Raw genomic sequence first — 12,815 nt, 5'->3', positions numbered from 1 at the left:
TTTATTGGCTTCCAACCCAACAAGGTACTAATAGTATCATTACCATCCACTTTTTTAAAACAGATGAGAAAACTGAAGTATAGTTTCCTGCCAAAATCATACAATTACTAAGTGACAGAGCCTGGGACCCAGGCAGTCTCTCCAAGGGTTCATTTTTTTTTTAAAATCACTAACTTATACTGCTTCTCAAGGATGACAAGGATATGGTACGAATAATTCAACATGGCTAAGGCATATGATGCAATGATGGGTAACCAAGAAAGAGAAAGGCCAAAAGGGGCAAGGCAAGTGCCAGATCAAAAAGGGCTTTAGAATGAAGAATTCTGTCTTATAAACCAGTTGTTGGATTTTAGATCATGGAACTTCTTAAGAATCTCAACATCCTTTCTCCAGAACAATGCACATACACAAAACATTTGGTAGTTTAGGTAGTTCACAGAATCCTTGGTGGCCCTTGGAACCCAGGATGAGAAACAATGCTATCAGGTCATGCATGGCTAAGTTACTGACAAGGTACAAGGAGGCAGGTTTAAGGACAGGGAGAAAGAGATCAGAATTGCACTTCTGAAATAACAATTTGGCAATGTAAAACACATTCGAGTAGGACCACCCACAAAAAGACTGTTGCAATAGTTCAAGTGAGAGATGATGAGGGCTTGAGCTAGGGAAGTGACACTACTTTTAGAAGAAAGGCACAGAAGAGGAACACTGCTATCAGGAATCAAACTGGATCTGAGAAGTAAGACAGAAGGCAAGACTCCTGAGAAGAAACTTTGGTTTTTTAACAAGCAGTGACTGCAAAAATCATACATACTAGGAACTTTGCTAAGCACTGGAGAGACAATGTTAAACAAGACAAACCACCTCACACTTAAGAATAATCTATTAGGTTAATAACAAATTGTTGAGTAATTTCAATATAGCAGAGGTACAATAACAAAGAAAGCACAGGGATGAAGGAACCTGGGACTTTTTTAAAAAATTGTAAATAGGAGTGACCCATTTCATCTAATGACACTAAGTCAAGTAAAATAAGAATCTAAAAAGAATCTTGCAAGGGCACCTGGCTGGCTCAGTCAGTGGAGCTTTGAGCATGTGACTCTTGATCTCAAGGTCAAGAGTTCAAGGCCCACATTGGGCATGGAGCCTACTTAAAAAACGGGTGGGGGGGTGCCGTCTGGGTGGCTTAGTCATTTAAGCATCTGACTCCCGATTTGGGCTCAGGTCATGATCTCACAGTTCATGGGATTGAGTCCCATGTCAGGCTCTGTCTGCACTGACAGTGGGGAGGTGTGGAGTCTGCTTGGTATTCTCTCTCACCCTCTCTTTCTCTGCCCCTCCTCCGCTTGCTCTCTCAAAATAAATAAGTAAACTTAAAAAAAAATTAAAAAAATTGTCGAGTAGGCAATCAGAAAATTACTAAACACTAGAACAGTTTCAAATAAGGAGTAGAGAAGGCTACATACAGTATGAGTGCTTAAGAGTAGTTAATCACTGAAAATTAGCAACACATGAAATGAAATGCTACTCAAATAAAATCTTGAGAGAGACTGCTTAACACATTGTCTCCTGGGAGCCTTTCTAGACTACTGCCAATACTGCCTTTCCTTACACAAGGATATATGCATAGGTGGTAATATTATAAAGAAAAGCAAGGGAATAAACAACCTAAAAAAGAGGAGAGTGGTTACGTCGGGGAATATGCAGTTCAAAAGGACATGGGGTCCCAAGAAGATTCTAAGACCCTGAAGAATGTTCTATTTTTTAATTTGTGTTAGGAGTAACTGGATATTTGTCTTAATGCTATTAAAATCACACATGTACATTTCAGCCATTATTCTGTGTAAAATACATTTCATAAAAATGTTTAATATACACACATCACAGACAATAAAACATAAATAAAAACAAAATCTACTTTAAAAAAAGAGGGGAACTAAAATAGGGCTAAGAATTTAATAGTACCAAGTTTCACTTTTATATGACATTTTACTATGAAAATTAAAATTTCAAACAACTCTATTGCTCAATAGCAAATAAAAAAGATTTTAGTTGAAAGGGATTTTTAGTTTTCAAGTAATTTCAATTGCAAAGAAAACAGCCTTCAACCCTCATGTTTGTTTTTTATTCAAAGAAATGTAGATTTTTTTTTTTAAGAATTATTTTTGAATAACATAAGCTTAAGTATACCATGAAGTCACTCTCCCCGATGCAATCTTAGACATGAAGTCACTCTCCCCGATGCACTCTTAGAGAAGTTAAACAAGCTTGAAGGCAAATATATTTCTGTTACTTGGGAATTTAAACACACACACCCCCCAAAACAAAAAACACCTTATCACACAGTTACCCCAAACAATCCCATTTTAACTATAAAAATTCTCTTTTTAAGAATAAATATTGCTTACCTGTTCCCTACTGAATCTTGAGAGATCTGAAAGTTTGGAATGATAGAGGAAACACCATATTCATCTTGATACTTCTTACAAGATTTGTAATGATGTCTCATGCGATAGAATTTAATCTGTAAATTATTGATCAAAATGTAATGTGACTTTTAATTTTAAATGAAGACATAAATTTGAGATATTATCAATAGCCAAAAACCAAAATATAACATTACCAACTTAGTATTCCATTTAAACAAGATTTTGTTAGTAAATTATTTAATTCTTAAGTAGAAGCTGAAAATAAGTAATAAGTTTGTTAGATGCAGATGTGAACTTACTGCAAAAAATGTTAGCAAATAAATTTATATTTGAAACTCTACTACTAATAATAGACAAAAAAAATACATTAAAAGCAGTAATACACTGCCTGAAAGTATTGGGCATATCTTTATTCTTCACTGCAACTTAGCAGAGTTAGAAAGTGCTTTAAAAAAAAATTAGGTTCCCAGGTTAACACTTGGAACATTTTTCAGTTTCTCACTGAGGAGTAGAGCCAGAATCTCTCAAGTGTATTTTCCAGCTTCGCTTCATTGCCCTGTCAGTTAACACCTCCCTCAAAGAGATGGAAAAGCAGATCTGACTTGTGTGAATGCATGAAATAGCAACTGGTTTTGCTCACTGACTTTATTAGCTGTTTGAAAAAGTGGCTGCAATAAATCCATAGACACATGGATATACTCAAAACCTAACCACCCCTATTTCACTCCCTCTCCAAGTGATAGAATAAAATCCAGACTGGGGAATTAATGCCAGTTATTTGCCAACACCTGATGTTCTCAACTGTTCCTTAAAAATTAATTAGTCTTTGCAAAATATTTTGTAATTTCTTACACACATAAATACACAAGTAAAGTGGGCAACCAGAGACTTCCTCTATTTGGCCCATTTCTATGTACAAAATTGCAATAACGATGCTACCATCACAATTTGTACCAGAATGGGGTTTAAATGAGTTAAATGCCAGTTTGTTCATTTAGTTTACTTAATAGGTAATCAATAAGCAATTACTTTGAGAAAGATGCCATGCTAAAAATTAATGACAAATTCACAGATTGTATCTCTCAGTCTCTGTTCTCAATACATTTATAATCTAGTAAAATCTATAATCAGGTGGTTTTTTCACCTTTCTACCTAATTTAAGTAACTTCTTTCTCTTCAAACCAGCACCTACCAAGAAAACTCAAACAAGAATTTCATTTTCAAAGTAGAGTAGAACCTTCATTTTCAAAGAGCTACGTCACAGTTACTCTACCTGTTTTGCACAGCATCTGCAGCTACCAGAAAACTTCCTCATGATATTTTCAAGGTCTAAGGCCCGTTCAGGACATGCTCTCTCTCTTCTAGTCACATTTCCACGACAGAGGGGACAATGTATTCCGCTTTCTCTCATTGCAGTCAGGAAACATTTTCTACAGAAACTAAACCAAACATTTGTGACATGTTAACTACAGAAAAAAGACTCTTTCCATTTCTATGATTAAACACAAGCAAGTGGTTATGGATATATATTCATGCTAAATGAGTTAGGTTATTCATATGTACATAAACGGCAGAATTTTAAAAACTGTACATGTATTTCTCAGAGTATAAGGCTAACAACTGAATTAGATGGAAATATAAAAGAAACTACACTCAATTATGCTTTAAACTTTTTAACATAATATATGAAAAATAAGTATTAACATTATATTAATTATTAAAGGAAGCATGGTACAAAGGAATGACTGGCTTATCCTAACTGTGTCATTTACTAGCAGTGTGATCTCAAGCAACATGTTTGGCCACAATGGATTTCCATTTCCTCCCCTAATAAAATGAAAGAATAGACTACATCAACTTTTATCTCAAGTTGATGTATTTCAAGATATTCCATAAGACATGAATATGAATAGGTCTACCAGAAAACAGTGCACAAATTTGGGAAATTCTAGGATAAACAAAGTTAAAGTTTCTCTGCTTGGGAAAACGTATTACCCAAACTTGTATTGTCAGGAAATAGGAAAACTTCCCACAGTAGTGAGCAATGAAACATAGTTTGAGAAATATTTAAGGACCCATCCTGCTCTAACCATCTCTCAACATTCTAATTAGAACCAAACTCACTAAAATTTTTATTTCTTCTCTCCTAACCTAGCCAAATACCCAACTTGATCATTTTGCTTTTAAAAAAACTAGATAAATCATAGCCATCATATATGGGGTCCAAAGTCCATATACATTTAATCCAATCCCCTGTAAGTACAAATATTCAATCTTCCTCATCTAACTAAAGTTGAGAGCGACTAGTGTAACAGATCATAGGAAATAAGTTTCCTAACTATGCAGCATTGAACAAGTCACTTTTCTCCCCCACAATCTGTTCCCTCACCCAGAAAATGAAAAGTATCTACAGTTGATACAGTTATTCAGAGGATTAAAACAGATAATACAATAAAATGCTTATCACAGTATTTTTGACAGTTATGAAAGTACTCCATAAATAGTAGCTAATATCACTAACATAGCATTTGATATGATTACCAATTAAGACCATAAATTATTAAAAATATTCATTATAACCTGGAGTCAAAAAATGCAAAGTAAACACGACCAAGATACCATCTTTCAGCCGTCAAACTAAAAACTAGTTTTAGAAATAATAACCAGTGTTAGAAGATAAAAGGGAATGAGTGCTCTACATTTCTGGGTAACAATTTGTCAATACTTATCAAAATCATTTTTAAAGAAAGGGCATCCCAAAAGCCTGAGTGCTGTTTCAAGCTTTAGTAGTTTCAGAAAGTATAAAAACTACAAAGTTACAAAACCATCATTTGTAAATTCAATTGTTTAAAAACTAAAATTTAATGGTCTATATATTTTGTAAATTTTTAATAAACTTTTAACTTAAATTCTTTGTTTCAGTGTTTGCACTCTTTAATCAAAGGGACCATAAAAGAGAAAAAAAAGAAGGGAGGATGAATCAGAAACAAACCAAAAAAGCAAGACTAGAAAAACAAAAAACAAAACAAAACAAAAAAACAAGACTAACTGGAGCCACAGTCTACACCATGATAAGGTCTGCACTAAGGCAGGAATAGGAGAAATGGGATTTCTATTTTAGAGACACAGTTATCAGGGAGCTTCCTATGTTAACAAATAAAATCAACAGAATTTTTTGAGAATAACTTGTGGGAGAATGAGAAAAATAAGCATTTATAACCAGAAGACTTGAGTAAAAGGTGACTATATTAACCAAGTTAAAAAATATTGTAAGAGTTGGTTTGACAGAGGAAAGGTACAAAGTGCCTACAAATATCTCAATGCATGATATCCAGTAAAGACCTGGAAATATGGATCTGGAAATTAGGGAGAAAAATATGGAGAGCAGATAAAGTGCAAAAGAGCACTAAAGAAACAATCTAGAGAAATATAAACATTTAAAGGAGTGTTCAGAGAAAAAGAGAGAAAAAGAAGAGACTGATAAGTAATATTAGAGAAGCCAAGTCTAATAAGCTATCAAAGAGAAATAATAAAAAGATGAAAGCAAAACTGTCACCAAACTATTAAGCTAACTTTCTAAATAAACAATTGAAAACTGTCAAAGTTCATACCAGCAAAATTCATTACAAGAGATAATCATGTATCATCATTGAATGATGATGCTTGAATGAAATAAATCAAGTAGAACAGTTAACAATTAAAGGTAAATTAGTCAATATGCTAATTTAACAATTATAAATAAAATACAAACACAGAACATTAGAAGATCTTAACCAAGATGCAAAAATGCTATATTTAGAGGGAGGGGATAAAATAAAGTAAAATTTCAAAGCCCACTTATTAACTAAATAACTAAAATAATAAAAATGTGATAACATTACATACATAACAGAATAACTAAAATTTTAGGAGAAGATGAAAGATACCAAGTGTTGGGGAAGATGTGAGCCAACCTAAACTCCCATTCAATCTGTAAGAGTGTAAACTGATAGAATACAACCATTTGGAAAACTGACGGTACCCACTAGAAATTCCATTCCAAAGTTTATCCCCAACAGAGCTGCAAATATGATCTGAAGAAATTTCCTAGAAAGTTCATAGCCACACTACTGGTAATAACCAAAAGCTGAAAATTACACAAATGTCCATCAACAGAAGAATGAATAAACAAATTATAGCATATTCAGAAAATTAAAACTATAGGATACTGTAATAAGAATGAATATGGATGAACATAATGTTCAGCTCAAGAAGCCAGATGCAAGAGAGTACAACTGCATGATTCTATTTTTATAAAGTATAAAACATGTTTCAATGCTGAATGAAGTTTTACTAAAAAGTAGAAACAAATACAGTAATTACTACTTTCAAAAATATGGACATGGCTACAAATACAAGATTTAAAGGCATAAAATACAGAAAAGCAAGAAATAAAAATCACTTTGGATGACAAAATGTTTGGTTAGAAAATCTTCAATTAACCTCCAAAATTACAACACATAACAACTGTACAATATAAACTCTCCAAATAGTAAGAACATTATTAAAGATTACTGATAGTGTCAAAAACAGTGAAAAATATTCATATAAAAAATTAAACAAAGTAATCAGGTTTAAAATTAACTTAGAACTTTATTCAAAATATAGACATAAATAAAGATTTTTAGTAGAAATACACATTATAAAGTAATAAAGGCAAAACAGAGTTTTATTAAATAAATACTGAAACTTCTTAAAGACTGGCAAAAATAGATCTTAAAAAGCAAAAATGACTGGGGCTCCTGGCTGGCTCAGTAGGCAGAGCATGTGTCTCTTGATTTCGGGGTTGTGAGTACAAGGCCCATGTGTGTGTGGGTGGCATAGAGTTTATTTAAAATTAAAAAAAAAAAAAAAAAAGCAAAAGTGTTTTAACAAAGGTGCAACAAGTGAATGATGTTAGAGCAACTGGACATCCATAGGCACAGAAATGAACCCCAATCTAAGTCTGCCACCTTATACAAAAATTAAAACAGATCCTGGATTGTAGTAAACTGGGAAATTGCCATATAAAGATATATTCACTTTAGGGGTGCCTGGGTGGTTCAGTCGGCTAAACGTCCAACTTCGGCTCAGGTCATGATCTCACAGCTCGTGGGTTTGACCCCGTGTTAGGCTCTGTGCTGATAGCTCAGAGGCTCTGTGCTGACAGGCCTGGAGCCTGCTTCGGATTCTGTGTCTCCTTCTCTGCCCCTCACCCACTCACAATCTGTCTCTCTCTCTGTTTCTCTCTTAAAAATAAATAAAACATTAAGAAAAAAGAAACTTTTAAAGATATATTCACTTTCTAATGCCCAGAACAAGTGAATATTACCTTATATTACAACAGACCTGATTAAAGTTAAGGATTTGGGGATGGGGAAATTAGCTGGGCTTATCCAGGTGGGTCCTAAATGCCATTACAAGCATCTCTGTAAGAGAGGCAAAGAGAGATCTGGCACAGACATACATACAGAGTTCAGATGAGCAGAGACTGGAGCAGTGTCTCTGAAGGGCCTCAGGCCTTAGCCAGCACCTTGACTGTGGTCCACAGAAATTGGTTTCAGACTTCTAGCCTCCAAAACTACGTGAAAATAAATGTTATTATAAGCCACCAAGGTTGTGGAATGTGTTACAGCAGCCCTAGGAAACTAATATACAGAAGTAAATGCAAAATAGTAAACTACAAAACTCTTAGGGAAAAAAAGAGGAGAAAATATTCACAATACAGAGCTACACAGATTTGATGTTAAAAGCACATTCTAAATAGAAAAAAATGATATAGTGGACTTCATAAAAATTATAAAACATTTGCTATGCAAAAGACTCTAGAGTGGCCATCTTCTGTGAGTGACTGAGCTGACAAATTCCCTTGTATTTACACTTTGACCCAGCAATTTCATTTGTGAGAATTGATCTTACAGAAAAACTTTCACATGTGAAATGGCATTTATACAAATTTAATCACTGCAGCATTATTTAAAACAGTAAAAGATTAGAAACAACCTAAATGTTCATCAATATGAAATTGGTTAAATAATGATACATCAAACAATGGAATACTAGAACACTAAATATGTTCCATGAGGTCAGGGATTTTTATCTGGTTTGTTGAATATTACAGACCTAGTATCTATAATACTACTAGCACATAATGGATACTTAATGTTGGTTGAATAAATGAAGAAAACTCTACAACCATAATATGTATACATGTACTGATATAGAATGATCTCCAGGGGTGCCTGGGTGGCTCAGTCCGACTTTAGCACAGGTCACAATCTTATGGTTTGTGAGTTCGAGCCCTGCACGGGGCTTGCTGCTATCAGGGCAGAGCCTACTTCGGATCCTCTGTGCCCTTCCTCCCTGCTCATGTGCGCTCTCTCTCAAGAAAAGAAAAGAAAAGAAAAGAAAAGAAAAGAAAAGAAAAGAAAAGAAAAAAGAAAAGAAAAGAAAAGAAAAGAAAAGAAGAGAGAAAAGAAAGATCCTCAAAATAGTAACATGAAAACAGTACGACACAAAAAATTGCATATAGAATGCTCTGTGAACAACAAAAAATAATATTTGTAACCTTGTTTATATACATATCTCTGAAAGAATGTATAAAGTAATAGTGATTTGGGAAGACATATTTCCTTTCGTACCTTTAGAATTGTGAATTAGGGGTGCCTGGGTGGCTCAATCCATTGGGCGTCTGACTTTGGCTCAGGTCTGATAGGACCGTTTGTGAGTTCAAGCCCCATACTGGGATCTGTGCTGACAGCTCAGAGCCTGGAGCCCATTCGTTCCTTTACTCAATAGTGAATGTGTATAGTAGGCTTCAGTAAGTAAAAGGAGACTTAGGTTGCTGCCTTTAAAACAGAGCTTACAGTGAGGACATTAGTCAAATCAGCTGATTCCAAAAATGTTCTAAGTACAAAGTTATTCAAGTCTTTTATATCCAATTCTACTGTTCCTTCTTCTGTACCACCAAGCACCAAGCTTCCTCAGATACAAAACTTCCTTATTCTTGGGGCACCCGGGTGGCTCAGTTAAGCGTCTAACTTCAGCTCAGGTCACGATTTTGGGTTTCGTGAGTTCCAGCCCTGCATCCAGCTCAGCATTGACAGTGAGGAGCCTGCTTGGGACTCTCTATCTGTTCTTTCCTCTCTCTTTCTCTCTCTCTCAAAATAAATAAACCAACTAAATAAATAAGTAAATAGAACTTGTTTGCTTATTCCTCATCTCCCTTTGGCTGGACTATTTGAATTTGCTAAATAGAAATGGTTTCAAAACAAAGTAGAAGAGGGAGGGAAAAAGATGCAAATCTAAATTATTAAATCACTAAATCCCATTTAGTCAATCAAATATTAACAGATAGATGACAGAAAGATAAAGATACATAAATCAGTTAAAGCCATCAGTTAGCCAGCCACCCTTTGGAACAGATACAGCATACTGTTCTCAACTACAATCAGGGTGCTGGCACTGTGAGTTTCACTTCATTCCTTGTATCTTTTTGCACTATAAATTATGTCACTTTTATAAACAGAAAAATAAAACTATTTTAATTTTCAAAAGAAATAAAGCTGCAATTGTCAAAGTAAGTTTTTGGTATTCTTGAGAATGGATTTTTTATTTTTACTACTGAAGTATAGCTGACGTACAATGCTATATTAATTTAAGGTGTACAATATCATGACTGGACAATTCTATACATTAGTCAATGCCTACCTCAGTAAGAAGAGTCACCATCAGTCACCATGGGATGTTATTACCTTATTATTGACTTCCCTATGCTGTACTTTTCATCCTCATGACTTATATTGTAACTGGAAGTTTATTCCTCTTAAATCCCTCTTCACTTTTTAGCCCATCCCCTAACCCTTCCCCTCTGGCAACAAGGAGTTTATTCTCTGTATTTATGAGTTGTTTTGCATTTGTTCATCATTTATTTGTTCATTTGTTTTGTTTTTTAGATTGTACATGTTAAGTAAAATCATATGGTATTTGTCTTTCTCTGACTTATTTCACTTAGCATAATACCCTCTAGATCCATCCATGTTGTAGCAAATGGCAAGATCTCATCCTTTTTTATGGCTGAGTAGTATTCCATGTATGTGTGTGTACTTTTTATATACATATATATATATACACACATATACACACACATTGCAGTATCTATGCATATATACACATCTTATTTAAAAATCTAGTACCCTGTATCTTCCTAGTCTATAGTCAAAATCATTCCCCATAACAACTTAAACTAAAAAAAAATCACACATTTTAAGTTAGTCTTCAGGACTTTAAATTAAGTCAATCTTCTGTTACACAATTAAATAGCATAGTTGTTTTCTAATTATGTCATTTTATAAATACAGTTGGTAGAGCATGTGACTATTGATCTTGGGGGTTGTAAATTCAAGCCCCACGCTGGGTAGAGAGATTACCTAAAAATAAAATCTTTAAAAAAATAAAGAAAAAAGATGGTTTACAGCAGCATTCATTAAGTCAGCAAAAACCTATACAAGTCTACCTTTCAGAATTATAATAAGTCTGTAGGAAAGAAGAAAAGTTTAAAGTATATATTTAGAGTATGACTGCTCAAACAAAATAAAGTTGTTAAAATTATGAGAAATATAAACTGAAAATTCAGGAACTGGACAATACAAAGCAGGTCAATAAGGAATCATACAAGTATGTGCTTAATGAGAAGTAAAAGCTGATACATTAACTCATTTTTTAAAAGTTTATTTATTTTGAGGGGAAAGAGAGCAGGGGAGGGGCAGGGAGTGGGAGACAGAATCCCAAGCAGGCTCCTCACTGTCAGCACAGAGCCCAGCGTGTGACTGGAGCCCACGAACCATGAAGACAGTGACCTGAGCCAAAATCAAGAGTCAGACACTTAACCCACTAAACCACCAGGTGCCCCTATATTACCATTTTTTATAAGTTTATTTATTTTGAGAGAGAGCCTCTCTGATGCATGGCTCAAACCCACAAACTGCAAGATCATGACCTGAGCCAAAGTCAAATGCTTAACCAACTGAGCCATCTAAGCTCCCCTTATCTCAGTTTTAGAGATGCCTCCTTACAGAGATGCACAAAAACAAACATTAGATTTCCAACTTCAAGAGTATGGCAAGGCATCAACGTATTATATGTAATTTTCACCACAATGAAGCTTACTTTCTAACCATGCACAAACGTTATTCCCTTGACCATTCAAAACAGGAAAGAAGAGAGGTTTGGTTCAAAGAGCCTTTGAAGATTACAAATGAAAACACCAAAAGAAATACCTTACTACTATGCCAGTCTGTGCCTTCTTAATTTTAGTATATGTGCGGCCGGAGCGAGCACGGTACCTTCTTCTTAAACCTTACTTTGAATACCTGCTCAACTTTAATGTTCTTAATTTATGTTTACTTGCTTTTTAAAATATTGCATCTGACCACTCTAAGGCCACTAACACTGCTAACTACTGTCTCCTTGTATTTCTTCTCAGCTTCCATGTCACACTCTATCCTGGTTTTCTCCCTATCCTGTCCATTCCTTCTCAAGCTGCACTTTTCTCTACTCCAGATTTAAATACATAGTCTCTAGCACTTTGTCGTATCTAGGTCCTCAGCTATCTTCCAACTTACAGACCTCCCTCAGTGGCTACCATCCATACTCATAGCTTTAGTTCCATGTATTCCACATTCACATACATACACTTAACTATGGGACATCACGAAATCTTACATGGGTTTCCTTAAAATGTCAGGAATCTCTTCTGTCCATTCCTACTATCATTACCTTGGTTCAGGTTCTAACCATTTTTTTTCTCTGACACATCAGTAATTGACCTCTTCACTAGTCTCACCACTACACCAAAGCTGGATCCTGCTACTAAAGTAATCATGTGAAATGTGATCATGCTGCTCCTCTGCCAAAAATTATTGAACAGATCTCTTTGGCTTTCAGGAAAAAGTTCGAATTGGCTTATACAGAAAGTTCCTGCCAATACCTCTAAACTCTATCTACTACACTCATCCTTTGACTCCAGCCAAAATTTGTAGTCTGGAAATAGTCATTCTCTAGAACTCCTCCTTGCCTCTGAATATACCATAAACCTAATCAGGGTATTCCCCAATAAGCCCTGAATAATCAATTCTGACCTAAAATACTGCTTCATCGAGGAAATCTCTCCTTTAGTCATAGGCTGATTTTGACACCTGCTCTCAATGCTCACATAAAATTTTCCTCTTAAATCGCTTCCAGATCATATTCATGCTTAGGTCTTCTCCACTAGTCTATTAACAGTCCCCAGGAAAAGAGCACTTTGTATTCTTTCTACCTGACATACAGAAAACATTCAACATCTCCTGTTTGAAGAAACTAAAGAGG

The 12,815-nt window shown here is 34.8% G+C and overlaps 1 protein-coding gene across 5 annotated transcripts in view; it reads right to left on the bottom strand.

The window, feature by feature from the left end:
* Window positions 1-12,815, bottom strand: part of RNF138 (ring finger protein 138) — a 30,021-nt gene that overhangs the window by 13,682 nt on the left and 3,524 nt on the right. For 4 of the 5 annotated variants that reach the window (XM_027068709.2, XM_027068710.2, XM_027068713.2 and 1 more), the window contains 2 exons: window positions 3,703-3,868; window positions 2,409-2,524 (listed from right to left, as the gene is read on the bottom strand). The exons of the other annotated variant lie outside the window; for it this stretch is intronic. In XM_027068709.2, the coding sequence (XP_026924510.1) occupies window positions 2,409-2,524; window positions 3,703-3,868 (282 nt within the window). The remainder of the gene's footprint in view (window positions 1-2,408; window positions 2,525-3,702; window positions 3,869-12,815) is intronic. 5 annotated transcript variants of the gene reach the window in all.

This window comes from Acinonyx jubatus, chromosome D3 (assembly GCF_027475565.1).
Source record: "Acinonyx jubatus isolate Ajub_Pintada_27869175 chromosome D3, VMU_Ajub_asm_v1.0, whole genome shotgun sequence".
NCBI lineage: Eukaryota > Metazoa > Chordata > Mammalia > Carnivora > Felidae > Acinonyx > Acinonyx jubatus.
This window is presented reverse-complemented; position numbering and strand designations above follow the sequence as displayed.